We start from the raw sequence: 23,099 nt of genomic DNA on the forward strand, positions 1-23,099 counted from the left end.
TCATCCTCTGAGCTTTGTGAGAGAAGGCTGAGACTGGCCCTCTGAGGAAATCAACCACTCGGTCAGCTGCTTTTGCTGAGGACCGGGGTTCAGTTCCCAGGATGCGTGTGCCGACCACCCGGAGCCCGGCTAACACACATGTGTGAGACCCTAGGTCTGGAATGGCACTAGAGACTCATTCCCCATAAGCTGCTTGCCAACAAGGCCATAGCTGGCCCCCAGACCATATTCCGATTAACAAGAGTACTGATGGGGCTGGAGAGATGGCTCAGTGATTAAGAGCACTTGCTGCTTTTGCTGAGGACCGGGGTTCAGTTCCCAGCATCCACACCAGCAGGTCACAGCCTCCTGTAACTGGTTTCTGTGAGTACCTGCATGCATGTGGTGCACAGAAACTCACACAGGCGCACAAACGTTCCGATAAATGTTTTAAAATCTTAAAAAAAAAATGCAGAGAAACCTGGTGACCATCCTCTAGGTATCCCTAAAGTTTGCCATTAGGCTATTAGGGGGCTTGTAAAATCGGGCCTTACCCTTCCTTGCTTCTATATGTACCCACCGAACCTCAAACCCTGAAGATCAATGGAGAGCTTGTTTTGTTTGTTTGTTTTTTAATTTGAAATAAACTTTAAGCCGTCTCCAAGTCAGCTCAGCCCTGACATGGATCCCGGTTGTGTAAGGACTCTCATCTCCAACAACCAAGTCACACAGCTGGGAGTGCCACACAGGCCAGGAGAAAGCACTCTCCCCCTTGGCAGCTGCTCCAGCTTTGGCTCTGGGCTGCCATCCACCTGCCAGATGCTGTCCCAGCAACTCCTTCAGAAGGTTCCACTCCTTAAAGTTTAGGTTCAGATGCTGGGAAACGTTCTCTCAGACATGTCTTCTGAGAGCATCATAAACTGAGTGTGTACAGCTGGGCCACAGGAGGGAAGTATCCTCGATGACTTCAAAAATCAAGAATGCGTGTGTGTGTGTGTGTGTGTGTGTGTGTGTTGACGTTTTCTGATGTGGCCATATGTGCGCCTGGATATGCACGGATGGACAGATGGATGGATAGATGGGTGGGTGGGCGAGTGGAGGATGTGTGGACTTGCTGTCCCAGATGCTCCAGTTCTGGAAAGTTCCTATGATGCAGTACACAGCACAAGACTCTTCCACACAGATCTGGAGACTGGTCACCGTGCCTAGGCGGGTCCTACTGATGTAAGTGGCCCTGCTGTCCCTGGCTGTGGCTGCTGCTGCCCTTTGTGTCTCCGAGAGTTGGCGCCTGGCTCTTTGCTGTTCTTCCTAGCCGTATGCCTGTTGGCATTCTCCCTCCGGCCTTGGCCCCCCTTCCTCCTCTTCTGCCCTGCAACAATCGGATAGTGGATAAAAATCAACGAAGGATGCTCAGATACTCTGGGTGCCCAAGGGTTCTCAGGAGGTCATGGCAAGGAAGTTCGGTAGGAAGGCAAAAGGAGATGGCCTCAAATCCTCTTATGGCTATAGTCTCTTCAGTTGACCGTATAGCAAGAGGACAAGAAACAGTCCCTAGGGACTTGTCTCTGCCACCACTTCCCAATGCATACCAGGTACCCCCCCCTTCGCCTCAGCCCTTGGACCCCAAAGACCCTAAGCATTTCCTGACTGTTCACTGAAGGTATCGGGACAAGTGGGACAGTCCCTACTCCCCAACACCCACCTCTGAGACCAGCCAGGGTGGGCGGACAGCATCTACACCTCGTTGCTAACTTCAGGCTCTGTGGCCTTGTCTGAATGGGTCCAAGTCTCTGGGGCCTAACCCACCTCAACCTGCTCTGTTCTTCGAGGGTCCTTCTAAAATGAACACCCAGAAGAAATGGGACAGGAATCATGCCACAGAAGTTTCAGCTTTCTGCCACAGAGCATCTCAGGGCACTGTCCTCAGCCAGGATATGTCCCCACTTTGCACAATTTGGGACACCGGGCATGACGTAGATATAACATCCCTGGAGGCAGAGGCTGCAGCTCACCCTCAGGACATGGCGTCTTGCGCACTGTACACTTCCGGGTCTCTTTGGTGTCAGTGCAGGCGGTGTGGTCTCCCCCGGGAGCATGGAGCACCCTGCGTGTCCGCTCTTCCGATCCCTTCCGGAAACCGCACAGCTTCCTCTTCTTGGAGCAGGGCCCCCACGGAGACCACTCACTCATTTCACATTGTGCTGACGGGAGGTGAGGTAGGAGGGAGGGAAGGAAGAGGCAAAGGGGCCGCCCCCTCGCCCCTTTGGTCCGTCTGAGTGCCCCTGGGGAACTCTCATCCACCCACCCACCCACCCACCCAATCCCAGTCCAAACCCCCCACAGAGAAAGAATATCCAAAAGAAGGTTGCTGAAGGAGAGCTTTCTCTTGCCCCGCCCCCTCACCCTGTCTTGCTCCGCCCCCTCACCCTGTGCCATCAGCCTCTGACTTCCATCCAGCTCTCTGCTCTGGGCTGTGGGCCCTCTGCCTCTGGCATCCGCTCCTTACCAGGGCTGCTGCACTCCATGGTGCTGTTGGCTGCTGTGGAGCCCTCAGGACAGGCTGGATAGCAGCGGCCCTTGTGCAAGTACAGGCCCTCCTGACACTTTGTGCAGAAGTTGTGGCTGAAGCAGGCCTCACAGTGCTCAATCTTGCATTCTGCAGACAGAAGCAGAATGGAGTTTGGCCCCGGTCAGGATGGGCAAGTTCTTTTATCCCCGGCCTCAAAGCCTACTGCTCACATCCAGTCATAGAGGTCAGGATCTTGGTCTAGAGGTGGGATTGCTACAGAGGAGTCTTTCAAAAGGGAGGGGACAAAGAGAGGACACTGAAGTAGTCACTCCTGAGCACTGACTGGGATGCTTGTCAACAAGTTAACCAGAACCCAAACAAAGTCTCAGAGCCTAGAACCCAGGCTGAGGCCCAAGGGTTTCAGAGGAGGAGGGGCCTTCTGGGCTTGGTGGAGACAGAGAAGACTGGTTCAGCATCCCAAGGCATCCCAGAGACCCTCTAAAAATAGGGCTGGCTGGATGGTGGTGACCCATGCCTTTAATCCTAGTACTCGGGAGGCAGAGACAGGTGGATCTCTGTGAGTTCAAAGCCAGCCTGGTCTACAGAGTGAGATCCGGGACAGGCTACAAAGCTACACAAAGAAACACTTTCAAAAAACAAAAGGAAACTAAACGAAACAAGAGTAGGACAGAACGGGAGAATGACCTCTCAGGCAGCACCTGTGTGGCACCCCTTCTCACACTGCTGGGCACCCACAGCACCCCAGCCCCAGCACTCGGTCTCCTCCTGCCCCGAGCAGAAGGAATCTGCTCAAAGGAGTAGGAGCAATCCCAGGGCAAATTCCTCTCCCTGTGCAAAACCATGTGCCAGGAACCCCTGGGTTGGACTTCTGGGTCCCTCCCTTCCTCCTCTTGCCAGCTCCCTCCTTTGCGGGAGGTGGGCAGAGCAGGGCTTGACTGAGAACAGAGAGGCCTTCCACCGTCTCCCCTCCCCAGCCTGGGAGGTATTGGCTTCCTCAAGGTACTGGCTCCTCCCAGTCTCTGGCACCTGAGGCAACAGCTGCCTGCCTACCAGACTCTGGCACATCCAGGAACCTCCCCCCCCCCTTCCTCAGTGCCCTGAAGACCAAGAGGGCAGCTCCCAGAGCCCACTTCATCTCACTGAGCTACTCACCCACCTTCTTCTGTAACTTTGTCCCGGTGACTTATTTTCAACTTTGCCTCCCTTCCTCCGGCCACCTCTTCCTTGCCCACCCCCCACCCCACTCCCACCATTTGCTTAGATTCCAGGGTTTGGTTGCCAGTACAAGAAGAATCAAATAACAATAGTAGCTACCATTTATTGAGTGCCAGACACCGAGAGGCTTATAGGTGTGTCCCTCAACAGCCCAGGGAGGAAAGACAAGCGCTCCCAATTCAAGGATGAGCTGTCGGGGGGCTGAGCTACTCCCAAGGTCATACAAAGAGCTAGTAGCCAAGCCCAGAGCAGAATTCAGAAGGCTTTTCCCCTCCGCGCCTCTAATCTACCAGCTTTCAGAACCTCTGGCCCCTTCTATCCAGCCTCCCTCCAAAGGCTTTTGCGATCTGAGATCTGGAAATGAGTTCAAGGCACCGAAGGAAGGAGGAAACAAATGGTTCACAGGTTCACTGGATGCCCCCCAGAATGTCCCAGGTGTAATTACAGGAACGGGATGGAGACAGGGCAGCACGTGCCTTGTAACACATGGAACTGTGGCTGGGGTGAAAAAGCAGAGCCAGAAACCACGGGGACTTGTGAAAGAGCAGAACGGCCAGACGGGGTTCCCTGGAGCCAGGGTAGTGACGACACTACCCTGACTGACTAGCAGCAGGCATGCGCACTAGGTTGTAAGTCTCAGAAGCATCTCGGTGGCTGGGGCGCAGAGGGTTGGCTGGATGGACAGGCTATGGAAACGGTGCAGGAGACAGGTGTTGGGAGTCTAGACAGGACAAGGGGAAGGAGGGGCAGTAGCTGGGCCGTGGTTAATGAGTGGGCTGGGCAGCACAGTGAGGGACTAGCTTTGGGGTCTACGGCTTGACAAGATGAGTTGGGACAGTCAGAGTGACCTGTGGGAACAGAGGTAGGTGCAGCTATGGAGAGAGAAGGGTAGGGTGGCGTTAGTGGTTTCAACACAGTGGGATTATGGGTAGAGCCTCTAGGAGGATGTGTGCCTGTATATCTGAAACAAGAGTGCGCCTCATCGTTCTGTGTGCCCTCTGCGCTCCTCATTGGCCATTACTAACTAGTTCAAAGCATAGTCCTCCAGGGCCCAGGGCCTTTCCATCCCCACCCTGCCACCCACACACTCACTGATGCATTTGTTCATGTCGGGGTTTCGAGCATCAAAGTATCCAGGCGGGCAGGACGGCAGGCAGACGCCCACCTGGCGGATGTCGTTCCTCTCCAGAAGAATGAACAGCTTGGGCGAGCACTTGAGGCAGCCGTTGACTTCTGAACAGAGCTCACAGCCCTTGGCACAAGCTTGGCTCCCCTCAGCACTGACTGCAGGGTAAAGTAAGCATGAGAAGGTGGCTGTAGAGGAACCTCCATATTTCTGGGCTCCCACAGAAATGGGAGGTGATCCTTTGGGGGCTTCGTAGCACAAAGGGGATGTGTATCTCGAGAGACAGGGCTGGGTGAACAGCTCTCAGCAAGCCCAGAGCCCCTAGGTAGTGAGTGTTCATGCCTGGATTTGCACCCCTAACTTCTTACTGGCTCCAGCACATCCAAGTCTGGACGCCTGCTCTTTATCCCCAGATTTGAAACTCAACCAGTACCTTCCTGGAACCTTACCCTAACTCTTTCCAAGGGAAGAGACTTCAGCCTCAGGTACCCAATGAAGCTTTTCCATTGTTGGTAAAGATTTAAGAGCAAGAGGGATCCTGGATTAAAAGTTACAAGGAGAAAGACTGAAAGATAACTAGAGTAACTGACACCTAGAATAATGATCTCAACTTGAGAGATTTTGCTTCCTAGGAGGCATTTGACCAACTTTTTTTTTTTTTATGACGGGAGTCTCAGGTAGTCAGAAGATGACCTTGAACTTCTGTCCTCCTGCCTTGAGAATGCTGGGATCCCAAGTAGATGCCACCATACTTGGTTTTTGTGATACTGGGAACCAAACCTAGGGCCTTGAACATTTGAGATAAGCACTCCACAGAGCTAAATTCCCAACCCTAAGGACTTTAAGAAACAGATTTATTTTAATTGTTCATGTATCACACACACACACACACACACACACACACACACACACACCATATGCATGCCTGTTACCCTCAGAGGTCAGAGAAGGGACTCAGATGGTTGTGAGTCATCATGTGGGTGCTGGGAACTGAACTCTGGTGTTATCAACTGCTGAGCCATCTCCCCAGCCCCTGGGGACTTTACTGATCATGACGACCAGTGAGTTGCTACTGGTATCAAGGGAGTAAAGATAAAAGAAGCCCTTGATCATTCTCCAATGTGTGGACCCTCCCTGGACAAAAAGAATCATGTGGTCCAAAATGTCTGTGATGCTGACATCCCGGTTTAGTGTTCTCTTTGAAGGCAGCGCAACCTTCCACAGCAGCTCTGAGACTTAGGTTTCATCCCGTCCTTCACTAACTGTTCAGCTCACACTCACCCGTCACCTTCCATGTGCCACATGTGGAGTGAGCTCAGGGGTCAGGTGTCAAAATGAGCCTCTTTGCAGAGGGAATGGCCTTCAGCCGGGCAGGCACCCATCCATATGTGAGTGCCGGCGGCCCTAAGCCAGCAACAGCAGACTCAAGAGTCCGGGACAGCCACCATGTATGGTGGTTCTTGCATGTAATCCCAGCATTCCGGGTAGAAGGTTGTGAATTTGAGGCCAGATTAGAGCAATATAGTAAGAGGCTGTTGAAGAAGGAGGAGGAGAAAGAAGGAAGAGAAAGAAAGAGAAGAGAGAGAAGAAAGGACTCTCGAAGGAGGTGCCATGGGGCCTTTCTTGAGGGACCAGTAGAAAATTTGTCCTGTAGAGCACAGAAACAAGAGTGCTGGAAGGAACAGGACTGGAGAGGACAAAGGTACACGCAGATTATTTGGGGGAGGGAATGGTGGGAGATAAGGTGTCTTCTCTCTATATTGCACTAAGGAACTTCAGTCCCGTGTGCAGTGTTTCCCTTCAAGAGCCCTTTGCACAGGATTCTTCGAGATGTTAACAGGAGGATGTGGAGGAGAGCCCTGCTGCAGGTGAGCCATGGAACCAGCGCATGGAATGAATCTCAAGAGGACTGTCTGTCTATCTGTTTTTTGTTTGTTTGTCTGGAACTAGCTCTTGTAAACCAGGCTGGCCTCGAACTCACAGAGATCCACCTGCCTCTGCCTCCCGAGTGCTGGGATTAAGGGTGTGCACCATCACCGCCCCGCCTGTTTTAAGTGTGCTATGATGCAAGCAAGTGAGTGTGCAAGCATGCACCCCCCACGTGCATGCGTATGGAGGCCAGAGAAAGACACTGAGCTTTTTCCTCCACCACCCTCTGCTCCACTGCCACGAGACAGGCTCTTTCACTTACCCTGAAGCTGGTTATTTTGGCTAGGTTCGCTGACCAGTGAGTGCTCATGACCGGCCTGTCATCCACCCCGCAAGGCGGGGTTATGGGCGGGCACAGCCATGTCTGGGTTTTTGTTTTTCTGTAATGGGGAGCTGCGGATGCAAACTCAGGTCCTCCTGCTTGCAGAGCAAGGGCTCCTACCCACTGAACCATCTTCTCCGTCCATCGGGATTTGGGGCTTTATTTCTACGAGTAGTAGTAGTTGTTGTGGGTGGGTGGGGCTAGGGCAAGGTTGGTGAGGAGGTTGGTGTGCCTGCTTGTGTGACTGCAGTTGTGTGGAGGTCAGACACAACCTTCTGCCTTTATATGAAATCTAGGGACCAAACTCCAGTCATCAGACTCTGCAGCAAGTGCCTTTTGTTGTCCCTATTTATTTTTGTTTTGTTTTAACATTTACTTATTGTGTGTGTATGTATGGGCATACGTGTGTGTGTGTGCATGTGTGTATGTGTGTGTGCATGTGTGCGTGTGTGTGTGTGTGTGAGTGTGTGTCACCGTGTATGTGAAGAGGTCAGAGAACACTTTCTAGTTCTCTCCTTCTGCCGTGTAGGTCCCAGGTCAGGCTTGGCAGTGTCATCTTGCTAGCTCTGCTTTTAAATTATAAAATATTTTTTAAGTCTTTATTTTTGTGGGAAGAGTTTTTTGGGTTTTTGTTTGTTTGTTTGTTTGTTTGTTTTTGAGACAGGGTTTCTCTGGGATTAACCTCCATCTTGCTTTTGCCCCCCCCCTTTTTTTTTTAGTTTCTTGAGACAGGGTTTCTCTGTGGTTTTGGGGTCTGTCCTGGAACTAGCTCTTGTAGAGCAAGCTGGCCTCGAACTCACAGAGATCTGCCTGCCTCTGCCTCCCGAGTGCTAGGATTAAAGACATGTGCCACCACCACCCGGCTTTGCTTTTGTCTTTTTGGGACAGGGTCTATACTATGAAACCTGGCTGTCCTGGGCTTTACTCTACAGAACAGGCTAGCCTTGAACTCATAGAGATCTGTCTACCTCTGTTTCCCAAGTGCTGGAATTAAAAGTATGTATCACCATGCCCAGCATTTGTTTGTATTTTGAGAAAAGGTCCACTATGTAGCACAGTCTGGCCACAAACTCATGGTCCTCTGGCCTCAGGCTCCAGCAGCCTGGGATGGCAGACACTGCCAGAACCCTTTTCTGCAGGGCCTTTCGCAACCCTGATGACAGACCTATGTGTGCAGTGACTCTCTGGGAGGGGACAGAGAAAAGAGGCCCTACCCAGACATTTTGGCTGCAGACCACTTGGTTTCATTGTTTACTTTTGAAACTTTTACTCATGTAGCCCAGGCTGCCCTCAAACTCCCTATGTAGCCAAGGCTAGCCTTGAGCTCCAGCTCCTCCTTCTTCTACTTCTGAGTGCTGGGATGCCGGGTTTGTGCCACCACATCCGGCTTTATGATGCTCTAGGGATTAAACACAGTGCTTTGTGCACACCAGGCGAGACCTCTACCAAGCTTCGGCTTTCAAGACAGAGTCTCACAGTGTAGCCCAAGCTATCCTGGAACTGCTACGTAGCCCAGGCTTCCTTGAACTTGAAACAATTGCCCCCACCTCTGTCTCCCGAGGGCTGGGAGGACAGGTGTGAGCCATCACGCCCATCCCATTATTATGATCAAGCCTCCTTTCTTGCAGACAAGGAGATGAAGAGGTTAAATTACTGAGCCATGATGCATCAGCCAGTGTGTGTGTCCCGTGCGGGCACCGAGAACACAGCATACGCAAGGCAGATGGAGGCTGTTGGCGAGAGCTCGGAAAGTAAGAGCGTCTAGCTCAATGAGTTCCTTCAGGTGAAACTTGTTGGCCTGGAGTCAGTGCTACTGAGCTGGTGAAAATCAAGCATCGCTTTCATTTTGCCTGGCGTGCTCACTGCAGGGGCAGATACGTAAGGGCACTGCAACTCTGCAGAGCCTTTCGGCCCTCGTTCAGCCGTGCACAGAGGGTGTGGGTCACTGTAGAGTTTAGAGACTGCTTCCATGCCATGCAAGGTCCTTTGAGTCACGGTCCTGTTTGCTACGGAAAGGAACACTCACTGGCTGCTTGCCCTTTGCATGAGTGGTTGAGATGACCTGAGTGTCCCCCAGTCTTTACAGGGGGGTTTTATGGCTTTGATTTTGTTTTCAGCAGCGGGGGATGATGCAAAGCCATCCAGTGCTAGGAAACAGCTTACCACTGAGCCACATCCCCGGCCCTCTTTTTACTTTGAGATAGGGGTTCACTAAGTTGCCCAGGTTAGCCTTGAACTTGCTTTATAGATCCAGGCTAGCCTTGAACTTTTCAAGCCTCCTCCCTCAAGCTCCAAGTACTGGGACTCTGGGCCTGCACAATGAGGCTTGACTCTTGATAGCAAGATTTCAACATTCATTCTCTCTTCTTAGTCTCTCTGTTAAGAACAGATTTGCCCCTGGCGGTGGTGGCGCACGCCTCTAATCCCAGCACTCGGGAGGCAGAAACAGGCAGATCGAGTTCAAGACCAGCCTGGTCTACAGAGCAGGCCTTCTAGGCCAGCCAAGGCTACAGAGAGAAACCCTGTCTGGAAAAGCAAACAATCAAAAGAACAAATTTGCACAGGCCCCCTCATTACCCCACAGTCCACTCAACCAATCACACTGCATTTTTCTCAGTTGACGCTGGTATTGGCTTAGAAAATGTGCTACACCCAGGGTTAGCATAGGAGGAGCACGGCGAGAATGGGAACGTGGGAAGCTGAAAGAGAAGCAAGGCTGAGCCAGGAAGAACCTCACACCAATAAAAGAAACAAAGACACTACCCAAAGGCAGCAAGGGAGGCTGATGGGAGCCATGGTCAGGATTTCACTCTAGAAGGCCCCTCAGTACGGTGGACAGTGGGCTGAAGAGGTGGCAAAGGAGGAAGCAGGAAGATCACTGGGTTAAAACTCTCACAATGGGAAGGTGAGCAGTATCACTCACCTGTGGTCCTCTCTGGAAGCCCAGGCAGGAGGGTTTCCACTCTGAGGCTGGCCTATGATACGTAGTGAGAACCAGCTTCTAACAGCGGTGAGCTGGGGCAGGACCAAGACTGGGGAAAGGGGCAAACAGACCTGGGATGTGAAAGTGGTGATCCCACAAGTGGGGCTCAAGAGATGAAGTTTGTCAGTAGACAAACAGTAGAAACATCCATTCAGGGCAAGGGGCACCAGGCACGCTGTTGCAGGACTATGATCCCAACGCTTGGGAAGTAGAAGCAGGAGGATCTGGAGTTCAAGGCCAGTGTTGGCTACACAGCAAGTTCTAAGCTAGCCTCGACTAGGCTACACGGCACTCTGCCTTTAAAAAAAAACCCATACAAAACAAAACCAGCCACTCCCACACACACACAAAAGGACAAAAGAGATGGCAAATGGGCCTAGAGAGTGGGAGGCAAAGAGTGACAGGAGAGGGTAAGGTTAGCCTTGATGATCCCAACGAGAGCCTGGTTAAGGATCCTGAAAAACATCCTGAGCCAGGGAAGCCACAGGAAGAGGGTGCTCATCGAAGAGGGAGGCACCAATAGGCTGAAGGCCCCAGTCCCATAAGGAATCTACAGCAGATACAGTTGACAACCACACTGGGAGTCAATACAGGAGTCTCAGAGGGCAGGAGCGGGGCATAAAAGGGACAGAGTAATCTAAAGACGAAGCAATGTTATTGCTTTTGGGAAGCGTGACGGCGGTGGAGCAGCAAGGTGGGGTCAGTGCTGGCAGAATCCTCAAGAGTTAGGGAGTGTAGGGGTAGAGGGGCAAAGCTCTCAGGCCATGCCCCCGCAGCCCCTGTGCTGCGCAGAGAAGCAGAGGAAGAAGGGCTTAGAAAGAGGTAGCCGGGGGTGGGGGGGATCCTGGGGAGGTGGGAGCTGGCAGAGTGGGAGAGGAACCAGGTTTCCTAAGGGACGGCACTGGGAGGGGGCCAAGACATGTAGCTTTGAAACATGCCTACAAGGCTGGACCATTAGTGGTCACTGACAGTGTGCCTTTGAGAAGGGCAAAGCAGCCAAACTTGAGCGATCTGGGCAGTGGATGGAAGGGAAGGCTTCTGGAATAAAGCAGAACAAAGCAAGAGACAGAGAGCAACGCTAGCACTCCGGAGACGGAAGCAGGAAGGTTGCCGTTGAGCTCCGGACCACGGGGTACAGAGTGAGGTCCTGTCTCGAAGAAAGTGGGTGAGAGGAGTAAGAGAAAGAGAAGGAGGAGGAAGAGCAAGAAAGTAGGAGAAGGGAAGAGAGGGAGGACGGGGCTGGGGGAGGAGGGATAGGATGCCAAGACTCAGAGGCAGAGACAGTGATGAAGACCTGCAGAGATGAAAGGGTCAGGGTACAGAGATGAGGTTGCAGGACTGACTGGGTTAGAAGAAGATCCAGAAGCCTGCATAAAGGTTTGGAAGCTCAAATGTGGGGACCCAGCGATGGGTAGGGGTCAGCTTGGTGAACCAAGGACTGTTTACCAGGGCAGAACAGGAGCCCTGTGACACTCTTAGCTTAGGGAGTCACGGGAGAGGAACCAATGGCTGGAGGAGGGGTTCCATGGAGGCTGGCCAGGTGCTCACATGGGGAATATGATCTTGAATGGAGAACCCATGGGAAATGACGTGTGTCTGGGAGATGCATAGAGGACACAAGAGGGGAGGGGTTGGGGCTGGAGCTGGTGGGTAGAGTGCTTGCTTGCCTAGGGGGCATAAAGTCTGGGCTCCAATTCCAGCATGACATCAGTCAGGTATGGTAGTGCAAGTCTGTAACCCCAACATTCAGGAGGTGGAGGCAGGAGGATCAGAAGCTGAAGATCTCTCTCAGTAGCCTGGGTTATTTGAGACAAAGTCTCAAGTTAAAAAAAACATGCAAAGCGGGGGAGGGGGAGAGGAGTGGGGGGAGGGAGACGGAAATGGGAGGCGGGGAGGAGGCAGAATTTTTTTTCAATAATAATAAAAAAAATGCAAAGGGGAAACTGAGGCCCTGTCATTCCCCACCATTCACTGCACAGCGAACAGGATCCTGGGACTTCTGGGAGCTGAATGCTAGGGTATGGTGACAAGGGTCTAGCCAGCACCAGGGATGCGGGATTGGCACTGTGACAGATAGCTGCAAAGGAGGAGTGGGCACTCACTCTCTGAGCCAGCTGGTTAGGGGACGGCCACACGCCTCCCAGGAGCAATAGCCCTAAGGTGCAAGGGCCCTAAGGTGCTGAGTGTCCCCGAGCATCCCCAGAAGGAAGACAAGGCTTGGTCCCACTGGCCAGGAAAGGGCCAGACAGAACTCCCTCCTGCTGCTTTCTGTGAAGACTGGGCCCTGCGCTGCCAGCCTAGCCGAGGAGGCTACTCAGGCTCAGGGAGGAGGAGGCGCTTGGAGAGGACATCAGCCTTTCCCACTTGCCCCTCTACTGCCTCTGCTCTGGAACCCTTGGCTTCCCAGTCATATCTAAAAACATATTTAAAACAAAATTCTGTGCATGGATGTTTTGTCAGCGTGCATGTCTGTGTGCCACATACATGCCTGGTGCTGGAAGCCAGAAGAGGGTGTTGGGTCTCCTGGAACTTGAATTATAGAAGGTGGTGAACTGATATATGGGCGCTGGGAATCGAATATGTCCTCTGCAAGGCCAGCCACTGCTCTCAACCACTAAGCCATCTCTCCAGGTCCTCAAGCGCCCTTTTCTGGTCAGACAGGCAAGGCTGTGCTGCCATGGTGCCGCCCCTGCCTCTGGCCTCTATCAACCCCGTGTAAAACCCATTCAAGCTTCAGTTGCAGGCTGGGGATGTGGCTCAGTGGTAGAGATTCACCTCACACGTATGACGCCCTAGGTTCAAGCCTCAGGACAGAGGTGAGGGGGGCTGCTGTTGCCTGACCTGGTGGCTCAACCAGCCCTTCTGTGAAACACAGCTCCCTGTTCATGGTCCCTCCTCCCCAGCTCACTTCCTCCAACTCCCAACAGCCTCCTCGCCAGGCATCCCTCTACAACCAAACACATGGTGACCTCCCACCTCTACCTGAAACACTATCATTTCTAAAAGTAAGACCTACTTTCCAGGGGGTCAAAAGGTTTCCCCGTGGTAATCCCACCCACTTCCTTCCTCAACCCAATCCCAAACAGTAACCTCTTCCCCAAACACACCCCTCTTTCCTTCTTCTATGTCACACTCTGCAGCCTTCAGAGCCTCAGAACTACCTTTCTCCTCCAGGAAGTCCTCCCTGACCACCTCCCTGCAAGTCTGGATGGAGTCTTTTCCTGTGGTGGCCTTTCCCCACCATTTGAATCCATCATGGTAGGTTTAACCTCTTGTTGCTCTTTCTGCTGAGATGTCTCCTCCTGTCACTAGAAAGGGCTCCGGTGGACAGAATCTGTCTTGTTTCTGAATGGGAGCCCAGGGAAGGATGGAGACTGGCGAGGGCTGGAGCTATCTAGAGTTGGGCCGAGGGTAGTGTGTGGTGGAGGATCTCAAGGAGGGTGTGGTGTGGGCATAGACGGTGGCAAGCATCCACTGGTGTGTAGGAAGTGGTGCTTGGCACATATGGGGACTCAGGTGAGCTAGGTCAAGGAGGGAGTCTTGGAACAGCTGGATTCGGTGAGAGAGGCCCGAGAGGCGTTGATGAGTAGAGGATGAGGAATGAGGCCTGGGGAAGGAGAGTAGGAGAGGCCACACAGGGCCTTCTTGGGAGTGGGTCTGATTCTGGGTTCCCTGGACCAGAGGCTATTGTGGCACATTCACTGGACCCACGGGGGTTGGGAGTCTAAGTCAAAGGGAGCGTGGTTGGAGACCTTCACTGTTTCTCACAGGCGCCAGCTCCCTTTCTGTCTTCTCTCTGAGGCTGGCCCAGATCTGCACTGGAAGCCTCTTGGTGGCCTCTCCCCAGCTGCAGCTCAAGAGAGGGCAAGTCCAGACTCCTTACGGCAGGGAGAAAGAGCAGCGCCAGTTGGCCTCTGCTCCTCCCTGCAACAGTGACTGCAGCCTGGGTGCAGCTCTAGGCAACGGGGTGCAGGGACTCCATGCCAACAGTGGGGGGGGGCTTCATCCCAACCAGTGGGAATTCCATTCTGATGGGTGCTGCCTTCCTATGGGACAGAGCCCACTGCGGAGGACTGGGGGGAGGTAAAAAAGTCCCTGAAGTTCGTGGTTAGCCAGCTCTCAGCTCCTCCCGCCTGCATCCACTTCCCAAGCAGACACTGAAGTCCTCCCCAGCTCCCAGGACTCTCTCAGCTGCCGTGCTCCCTAGTTTCACAACACTGGCTAACTGGTGTGCTCCCCATCCCAGGCCCTTTTCAAGCTCCATCTGCCATAGGTGGAGAGCTCTCTCTTCCTCCTTTCTTTTTAGACAGGGTTTTACTATGTAGTCCAGGTTAGGCTCACTATATAGCCCAGGCTAGCCTTTAACTCATAATAATCAACAATCACTGCTCCTGCCTCAACCCTCTCAAGAGCTAGGATTACAGATTTTCACCATCATGGCTGTATCCACTGGTTTCCAGTGTAGTTTCCATGAAGGGAGACGAGAGGGGCAGGACTGGAGCATGGGCAGTGGGGGATGTAAGCACCCGAGTGGGAGCAGGCAGTGGGAAGATGCAGGGAGGACTCGGGGCAGGACTGAGTAGAGGGTCCTGGAATCAGATAGGGAGCTAAGGGAAGGTATGCTGGGGTGAAAGAGGGCTTAGTGAGATTTAGGGACCCTAGAGCAGGTGAGGTAAGAGAGAGGGAAGGAGAGGGTCCTTGGTGAGTGGGAGGGGACTTCCCTGGGCTTCCCTGGGCTCTCAGACCTCAAGATCACACATTTCCAGGTTCAAACCACCAGAGGACCAATCAGATCTCACCAGTGGCTGCTAGTGGCTGACTGACACACCCAAGAGGGATGGCAGTCAGGCAAAAGCCTGAGGGCTCTTCAAGCTCCTCAGCTGGCTGTTGTCCAGCGCCCTTCCACACACGCCCTAGCCTTCCTTCTTCCTCCCCCAGTGCCCAGAAACCATAGCACAAAATGGTCCTGGAGAGCTGAAGTCTGAATGGGACTTTACATTGTACAAAATTGCTTTAAAAAAAAAAAAAAAGAAAGAAAGAAATAGGCTGAGGAGATGGCGCATCAGATAAAAGTACTCGTCACACAAGTCTGATGACCTGATTTTGGATTCCCCAGGAGCCATGTAAAAGCGCGACCCCGTATCAAAAACATCTATAGTCCTGGCACCCCTGTGTAGATGGGCCAGCTAGTCTGACTCAGAGCAGTGAAGAGATCCCGTGTCAGGCAAGGAGGGAAGACAGGGACTGACAGCCGAAGCTGCCCTCTGACTGCCACACTCCAAGCTGTGCCGTAAGAACCCTCCCCCATGAACACACGCGCGCGCGCACACACACACAGTTTCTAAATAAACAAATACATATAACATTTACACATCTATCTAAGGTTAGGGTATGCGTGCCTGAGGCCCAGGTCCTACCGCCAGCGTCACAAACAAGCCAGCAGCGTACTCACGTCCCTCTCTGTGCTCCCCAGATGTCTGGCTGTGCTCCTGAGCAGCGGCATTTCCTTATCACCAGGTAACAGGTACCTGCTGACAGCACCTACCCTCATGCCCGCTGACCCTCACAGCGCTGGAGTGCTCCCTTCCCTGCCCGATGCCCTAACGTGCGCAGCAATCCAAGCCGCTGCACAGGCGGCCCAAGCACCGGGTGTGGCTGGGTCAAAAATGAAGCGTAAGGAAATGGCTACGTTTGACAGCCACAGCTGGAAACCTGTCCTCCTGAACCCACCTCTGAGCTTGTGTCAGTGCCACCGCCTTGATCCTGGGCGTGATGGCTACCTGTGTCAGTGGGCATGTGGCCCCCACTGGTGAACAGGAGCGCTGTGCCTGTTAGTGACATTTTCTCCACGTCTCTCTGTCTCCCTGCCCCCCACCCCCCATTTCGGAAACAAAGGAGAACTGATTATAAACTATTAAACCATATCTGACCCGAGGAGTCACACAGAGCCACAACAGAGCCGTGGGGAGGACCGCGAAAGGCCTCGCCACAGCCGCTGGAACCTCACTGTCCCTAATTGTTTGCTAAGCTGGAGGTGGCTTCACCAATTCCCTGAGCCTCCCTCCCCAGGCTGTGGAGAGCCTTGGCCCTCAGTCTTCTCTGGCTCGCAGGCATCAATCCCATGAGGAAAGTGAGGCAAGGGGAATTGGGAGAGCTTTCGGAAAGACTTCCTGCCTGCGTGACACGACCAACCATCCTTGATGGGGGGGATGTCGAAAGAGGGACAAGGCCTTGGGAGCAAGAGGCCCCCACCCAACTCTCTGGCAGGGTCACGAGCAAACACTGGCCACTCCCGGTACACGATCCCCCCCCCCCCCCCCCCCCCCCCCCCCCCCCCCCCCCGCAGCTATTGAGCAGAGGATTAGGGATGTCTAGGTCAGGCAAGGAGTTCAAGTTAACGCTGAACTTTAGGAAACTCTGTTTTAAAAGGCACTAGGCTCATTGGGCTCCATGATGAATAACTACAAACCAAGCATTAAGGAAACTGAGGCAGGAGGATGAATGCAAATGAGAGGCCTACATAGAGAGTTCTGGGCCAACCAAGGCTACATAGCAAGAAGGAGAAGGAAAGAAAAGAAAACTGGACTTGCCATTCTTTCCTTTCTTTCATAAAATATTTATTTTTTTTGCCGGGCAGTGGTGGTGCATGCCTTTAATCCCAGCAGGCGGATCTCTGTGAGTTCGCAGCCAGCCTGGTCTACAGAGTGAGTTCCAGGACAGGCTCCAAAGCTACACAGAGAAACCCTGTCTCGAAAATCCCCCCCAAATTATTTTTAATTAAGCATAGGCATGGGGGGGTATGTGCACACCACACGAGTGCAGGTGCCCACAGAACTCAGAGGTGTCGTACCCCTGGATTTACAGGTTGTAAATTGCCCATTAGGAGCTCTGGGAAATTGAACCTGGGTCCTCTGCAAGAGCAGTCAGCACTTTTAACCACTGAGCCATCTATCCACCCTGCTCTTTCTGTCTTAGCTGTGATTTTTAAAGCAGGAGTCTCTCTCGCTGTATTTCATCAAACTCTGGCATTGGAGTCATGGCCATCCTGTCCCACCCTCCCCAGAGCCGGGATTATGGGCTTCTCTTATGCTCAGAATTCTTGCAGGGCGCCCCACACAGCAAGGTCATTGCCACTGTAAACTGCCTTCTCTGAAGGGCGTGCTGGCTTTGGTTCTGGGAATCCCACAGGTTTAAGTGACTGGAGAAACTCACCTACCCTTCTCTGTCATCTAGCGAGGGAAGCTGGGTGCCTGCTGCCCAGATGTGCAGCACCCCTGTCCAAAGGACTGCTGCTGTTCAGAGAGATACCCTGCCCGCCTGAGCCTGGCTGGGGGAAACGGGGGCATCTCCGGCAGGGACTCGCATCACCATGGATACCCTACAAAGCTGGTGTTGGGTCAAAGGGCCTCCTGGAGAGGCGTTGAGCCAGAAAGTAGAGTCTCAAAGAGGAAGGAAGAGGTCAATAGTAAGGGGTTTACAGGCCAGTACATCTCAACAAATGAAACCACCCACCGGATAATCCACAGTCCTCACAAAGCCCCGCCCACACCGAGGCCCTCGGTGGCTCAGCCCAGCAGGTACTCACTCCGCCTCTGCCTCTTGCCCTTGATCCCGCGGCTGCCCACAGCGAGGTGCGTCCAGCTCAGAACCAGGGCCACCACACACAGCCCAAGCCGCATAGTCGTCACTGGCCAGCCCCGGGCCCCCGGCGGGAGGGGTGGTCTCTTGCTAAAGGCTCTGAGGCTGGGTCAGTGGCAGGAGGCTCAGGCCTGGGCTGCAGCCCAGATCCTCCATAATCTCAGCCGTGAACTGAGCGGTTATGGAACCGCGTTCTCCATGGGGCGGGCGAAAGGGAGGTCCTGTCCTGTTTGAAAGTCACCTCGGGGGGGTCACATGGGAAGTCTTGTCACTTCAGCAGAGCGTTACCCCCAAGATAGACCTGTGAGTAAGGAGAGAGAAGGGTTAGGTCCACGGGAGCCCCTGATTTACACCTCTTCCCTTCCTTTGGGTTTTCTTGCCCTGGACTTTGTAGAACTCAGGAGGTCTGGGCACTGCACACTCTATACCAGACATCCCTGAAGAAGGAATCTCATTCTCCTACTTCCAAGCATCCTGTATCCCAACACTGGGGATTACTGGAACATAATGGTAGCCACATCAAACCAGATGGCCTCCTCTCTGATTAATATTGGCTAGTTCTAAGTGGAAGTCCTTCTTTAAGTCTACCCTACAGACCTTGTGCTGCAAGAATATCTGACATTTGAAAAGGAGCCCTCTTTGTCCTCCTAAGAGTGACTCCTCAGCTTTCTCTTCCTGGTGCTCATGTGCCTTTCACCTGTCCCAATGCAGAAGTCAGAGTAGTGGCCTCTGGCAAGCAGGCAGACTCTGCATGGCCCTCTGGGGTTGGAGGGAGAAAAGGAAGTGAGGGTTCCCCTCTCAGCACCACCCCCCCCCCCAGCCACAGAAACTCTGACACAGCAGGCCTGGCGGGCCTGGCTTTTGTGAGGGGATAAAAACAGCAGCAATGCCCGCCCTGGCCAGAAACACAGAGAATGACGATAATCCCCAGCGCAGAGAGAGCCAGGGCTCTGGACCCAGTGGCTAGGGTGATGGGGGCAGGGGCACCCGTCCCTGCCTGACGCATCTGAGCTTCAGAGTTAATGAAGGAGCCACGGTGAGACTTCCCCTCCCACTCACAATAGAGGCTCGCCCACACGCTGCCTAGAAAGTGCAAGGGCACACCCACTTAGGGTCACCGGGTGAGCTTTTGACCAGTTCCCCCAGGAGGCTCTGCCCAGGGGCTAGCTGTCTTTGGACCAGTCATTTTGTCTCCTTGAGCCTCGGGCTCTTCATCTCTGAAATGGGGATCGGCTCTGCCCTAGCTCTAAGCTGTTTTGACTTACTAATGAGAAATCTGAGATACTAGCATAGGGCCTCCAGCCCTCTCTCCTCTCCCCTCCAGCTCCTCTGTGCCCAGTCTACCCCCGGCCTCCCAGAGAGGCCCCAGCAGAGCCCACCTGCACTGGAGATAAATCATTACCCCCTGAGGGAGTTCGGTACCTCCCTCCTCCCTCCTCCCTCCTCCCTCGGAGGCCTCTCCCGCTGGCTTTGAAGGCCAGACACACTCAAGTGGTTAAGCTGCCCGTGAGAAGTGTTTACATGAACCTGATGGATCCCACCTGGTGCTGGTGCTGGAGCCAGCAGAGATGCCCCCCACCACCCCTGGTGCCCTGTGGGCTGCCACCGCCTATACCCACTCCCTTTCCCTGCCAAGTACCCCGTGCCAAAACTTCCCAGCCCGTGGCGTCACACTCCAGCCCCCACAGCCATGGATATCCAGCCAAGGGGCTGGATGTGGACCCTGAAGGTCCTGGGTACAGACTTCAGAGTCAGGCTGCCTGGCTTGCAAGGTCAACCCTGCTGGTGTATTAGCTGTGTTACTTTGAGTTAACAAAGTAACACAGCTTTACTGTGAGCCTAAAAGCCTACTTCCTAATCTGCAAGTGTCTGGTTTAGGAATAGTTTAGCGAGCGCATCCATAGCTTGCTTAGAACAGGGTGGGCAATAGTGGGGTCCCGGTTAATGTAGTAATATTTGTGTGTGTGTGTGTGTGAATGAGGTTTCATTGTGTGTCAATGTTCCTATGGCCCTGGATAAAGGAATTTAACATCTTCTGAATCATCTGGGTACCAGGTTAAATGCAGAGCCCCAGCATGAAACTGCCACATTTGCATGTCTCTCTGGTTGGCAGCCCTGGTCCTGAAGCTGTCCCCTTTCAGGAAAGCCTGTGTCAGACAGTGTGTTCGTACTGGGTAGCTCTGACCTGCCAGTCCTTGAGCCCGCAAACACTGCCTCAAATAAGTCTAGGGTCAAGCCTGAGTCTGACTTTGGTGTCACTGTGTGGGGTCTATCAGTCAGGAAAGATCGCCTGGATGTCACTGTGCTCTTGGTGTCCACAGAATGATGCCTGGTACTTCAAAGGCAAGGGCTGAGCAGCCCAGGCAATGGCAACTCCTTCCTGGCCCTCCTTACTCTCCACTCCATCCTCCCAGCTTCCCCTCTGGCCTGCCATACTCACCAGGTCCCTGGAATCCCTGCCACTGAGAACCCCCTGCCATCTCCTGGAAACCTGTCTTTGCTTGGGATTGGGGGGGAGCAGGTGTGAATTTCAGTGGCTTAGGTAGGGGGCGCCGGCTTCCCCCTGGGGTGGAAAGAATTTTAAATACTTTCGGGCACTGTGTATCTTTATCTCCAACCAGGCAAATGAGCTAATAGTTCACCCGCACCAGGGAGTATAAGCAACAGACAGGAGCAAGGCAGTGTGGGTAAAGAGCAGAGCGGTACTCCCTATGAAGGTGTAGCTACAGCCATAGCTGATCTCAGGCAGGAAACAATGACCTAATATCGCCAGGCTATCTGACATTTTGCGGGAGTGAATTAGATCAGAGACTTTGTGGTACCACAGATTCCCCGCCTCGGAGGTTCCCTTTCCCTCCAGCTCCTCTGGGTCCTACCTGGGTACTCAGGGGACACCAATACTGTGGAGGAGGGCAGGGAGAGGAGCTAGGAGCAGAGGACCGACTTTTAAATACCCCTCCTTGTTTCTAATAGTGTCTGATTGACTTTGGGTGTTGAATCGTTCTAGCTCCCATGTTCATTTTGGAGGTTTCCTTACACCCTGTTAAAAGAGCCGTGGACAGCGTTTAAGGCATTGGTGGGAGCTAGAACAGCTTTGCTGGCCGGGGCAGAATTCCACTTACTGGGCGTCTCCTCCCACCTGGCAGGGGCTAGACCTTCATTTGCTCTATCACAAATGAAGGGGCAAGGTTGGATTACAGGGAAACATGGTCCTGTGGAGTTAAGGACAGACGATTTTAAATCTACTTCGCTACTGGGCAGAGTATCTCGAGGCTGGCCTTTACAAAGAGCTGAGGCTTGTAGGCCACTACGGCTGGGGGGGTGGTGGACCAGGGCAGGTGAAGCGTCTGGGGGCCAGAAGCTGAGCTGGCCAGAGATCACAAACCGAGGTCACATGGGTCAGGGAGGGGAGGACCTACAGGGAGGACTCACGCTGGGGAAAGGGGACTCAGCTGCGGGTGGTGCTGAGGGCGGGAACTCGGTCTGAGTAGGGGGCTGGGGTAACTTTCACCTCCTTGCCTGCAGCAACACTGTTTGGATAAATTGGTATTCCGTCAGATGTCGGATGCAGACCCAAAAATGTAAACCATGTCGATGCCTTCTCATTAGCCCAACACTCCCATCCCTAAGATCTTCCAGCGGCAGAGGAACAACCGACTGCCAGGAAGAAGCCAAAGTATTTCGGGGCGGGGGTGGAACCGAGTGCGTGCCAGTGGGACCTGCGGGTATCGCAGAGAAACATCAGGCGCGCGGCGCGGAGACTGTTACCACCCCGTCGCCCCCAAACCCTGGACGCGGAGAGAGGCTCCACTCCCTGCGAGTGCCTGCAGCGCTTACGTCCTTTCATCCTCCCTTCTCTCTCTCTCTGAGAGAGGCCTTGACAGGTGCCCGGGGAGCAGACCCGCTGCCCCCACCCACATGTTCCCAGCATCTGTCTGATCTCCCCGCGAGCACTGCAAATGCGCAGGATTGGGTTTCCAGAGCCAGGCTCACCCTGACGTCCCTGAGTGGCCGCAGCACACCTTTCTCAGTCAGGCCACCGCACAGCTCATGGACCTTTTACCACGTCGGGCTTGGAGGAGGGACCCGGTCGACGTGAATCGGGCTGGGTCGCGTGGGTAGGGGCTAGGTCGCAGCTGCGTCGCCGCTAGGGTGCGTGGGTCGTGGTTGGGTCGTGTGAGTCGGGGCTAGGGACTCCGGGTGGGTCTGGGTCGCAGCTGGGTTGCAGCTGGGGTCCGTGGGGCACGGCTGGGATGGGTGGGTAGGGGCTGGGGACTCGAGGCGGGGCTGGGTCGCGTGGGTCGAGGTTGGGTTACAGCTGGGTTGCAGCTGGGGTGCGTGGGGGCACGGCTGGAGTTGGAGGGTCGCGGCTGGGGGATCCGGGAGGGGTGTCCCGAGCTGATGTGTGGCGGGACGACAGGATGGGGTAGGGATCTGCGCTGCCTCCCAGGCTCCGGCTGCGCCCCGACGGGGACCCGGGACCCGGGGCGGACGACGCGGGCCGCGGGACTCACCTGGCGCAGTGGCCGCGGCGGGGCAGCCCGAAGGGGCGAGGGCGCGGCCACTGGGTCCCGCGCTGCCGTCGGCCCCGCGCTCCGCCCGCCGCCCAGTTGCTCAATGCCCTCTCGGTCGCCAGCGCCCCGCCCGGCGCATTGGTGCTGGGGCGGCCCGCGCGGGCCCCGCACTCCGCCGCCCGGGCTCTGCGCCCCGCGCCCGGAGAGGGGCCGGTCCCCGGCTCGCACGAGGGAGGGAATCCCCCGGCGCCACCCCCGGCCGGCCCCCCTGCCCGATCCGCAAGAAAAAACGGACTGGAGCGCCGGGCCCGGGACTCCGTAGCCCCCTCCCGCACACCCGGACTAGGGACACGCCGTCTGCACGGTGTCGAACGCTGCGAGCTCACGTTGCCTCTCCCCGCCCCGCGCCAGCTCTTCTTGGGTCAGAAGCAGGGGCCCAGGACGCTTGCCAAGGCCCGTGCCCTCCATCAGAATCTTGGAAAGGGGGCAGGTACAAAATGAGCAGGGCTTAGTGGTCTGGCCAAACCCTCCTTCTCTTCAGGGTCAGACCTTCAGTGCCTCTGACCAGTTGAGGAGACCGGGGTGAGGAAAGTTTCCTACTGGAATCAATATGGGCCATTCCACAATACAGTCACCAGTCCCGTCCCTGCTCCAGGGACTAAGGACTAGGACTAAGTTACTTAACTTCTCCGAGCCTCCGGGTTCTCATTTGCTTTGAGGGTTCCATGAAATGAAGGATGCCGATGCCCAGTTCCGGGCAGGAACTCGAAAAATGTAAGATGAGAAAATGAGCAAGAAAGGGTTACAGACACCTGCAATGACCTAGAGGAAGGTTGAAGTCAAACCTAGAGAAAGATGGTGGA

At 54.4% G+C, this 23,099-nt stretch overlaps 1 protein-coding gene across 1 annotated transcript; it reads right to left on the reverse strand.

Annotated features, from left to right (window-relative positions):
• Nucleotides 1-586: 586 nt before the first annotated feature.
• On the reverse strand, nucleotides 587-22,693 carry Rspo1 (R-spondin 1). Its single transcript, XM_050155896.1, has 6 exons — nucleotides 22,237-22,693; nucleotides 17,670-18,023; nucleotides 4,817-5,008; nucleotides 2,486-2,635; nucleotides 1,992-2,180; nucleotides 587-1,348 (listed from the first exon to the last, which is right to left on the reverse strand). The coding sequence occupies exons 2-6, from the start codon at nucleotides 17,761-17,763 to the stop codon at nucleotides 1,185-1,187; spliced, it is 789 nt and encodes a 262-aa protein (XP_050011853.1). The 5' UTR covers nucleotides 17,764-18,023; nucleotides 22,237-22,693; the 3' UTR covers nucleotides 587-1,184.
• Between the last annotated feature and the right edge of the window lie 406 nt (nucleotides 22,694-23,099).

The sequence above is a fragment of the Alexandromys fortis genome, unplaced genomic scaffold, assembly GCF_014885135.2.
Source record: "Alexandromys fortis isolate MF-2015 unplaced genomic scaffold, M_Fortis_MF-2015_v1.1 scaffold_26, whole genome shotgun sequence".
In the NCBI taxonomy this organism is placed as follows: Eukaryota; Metazoa; Chordata; class Mammalia; order Rodentia; family Cricetidae; genus Alexandromys; species Alexandromys fortis.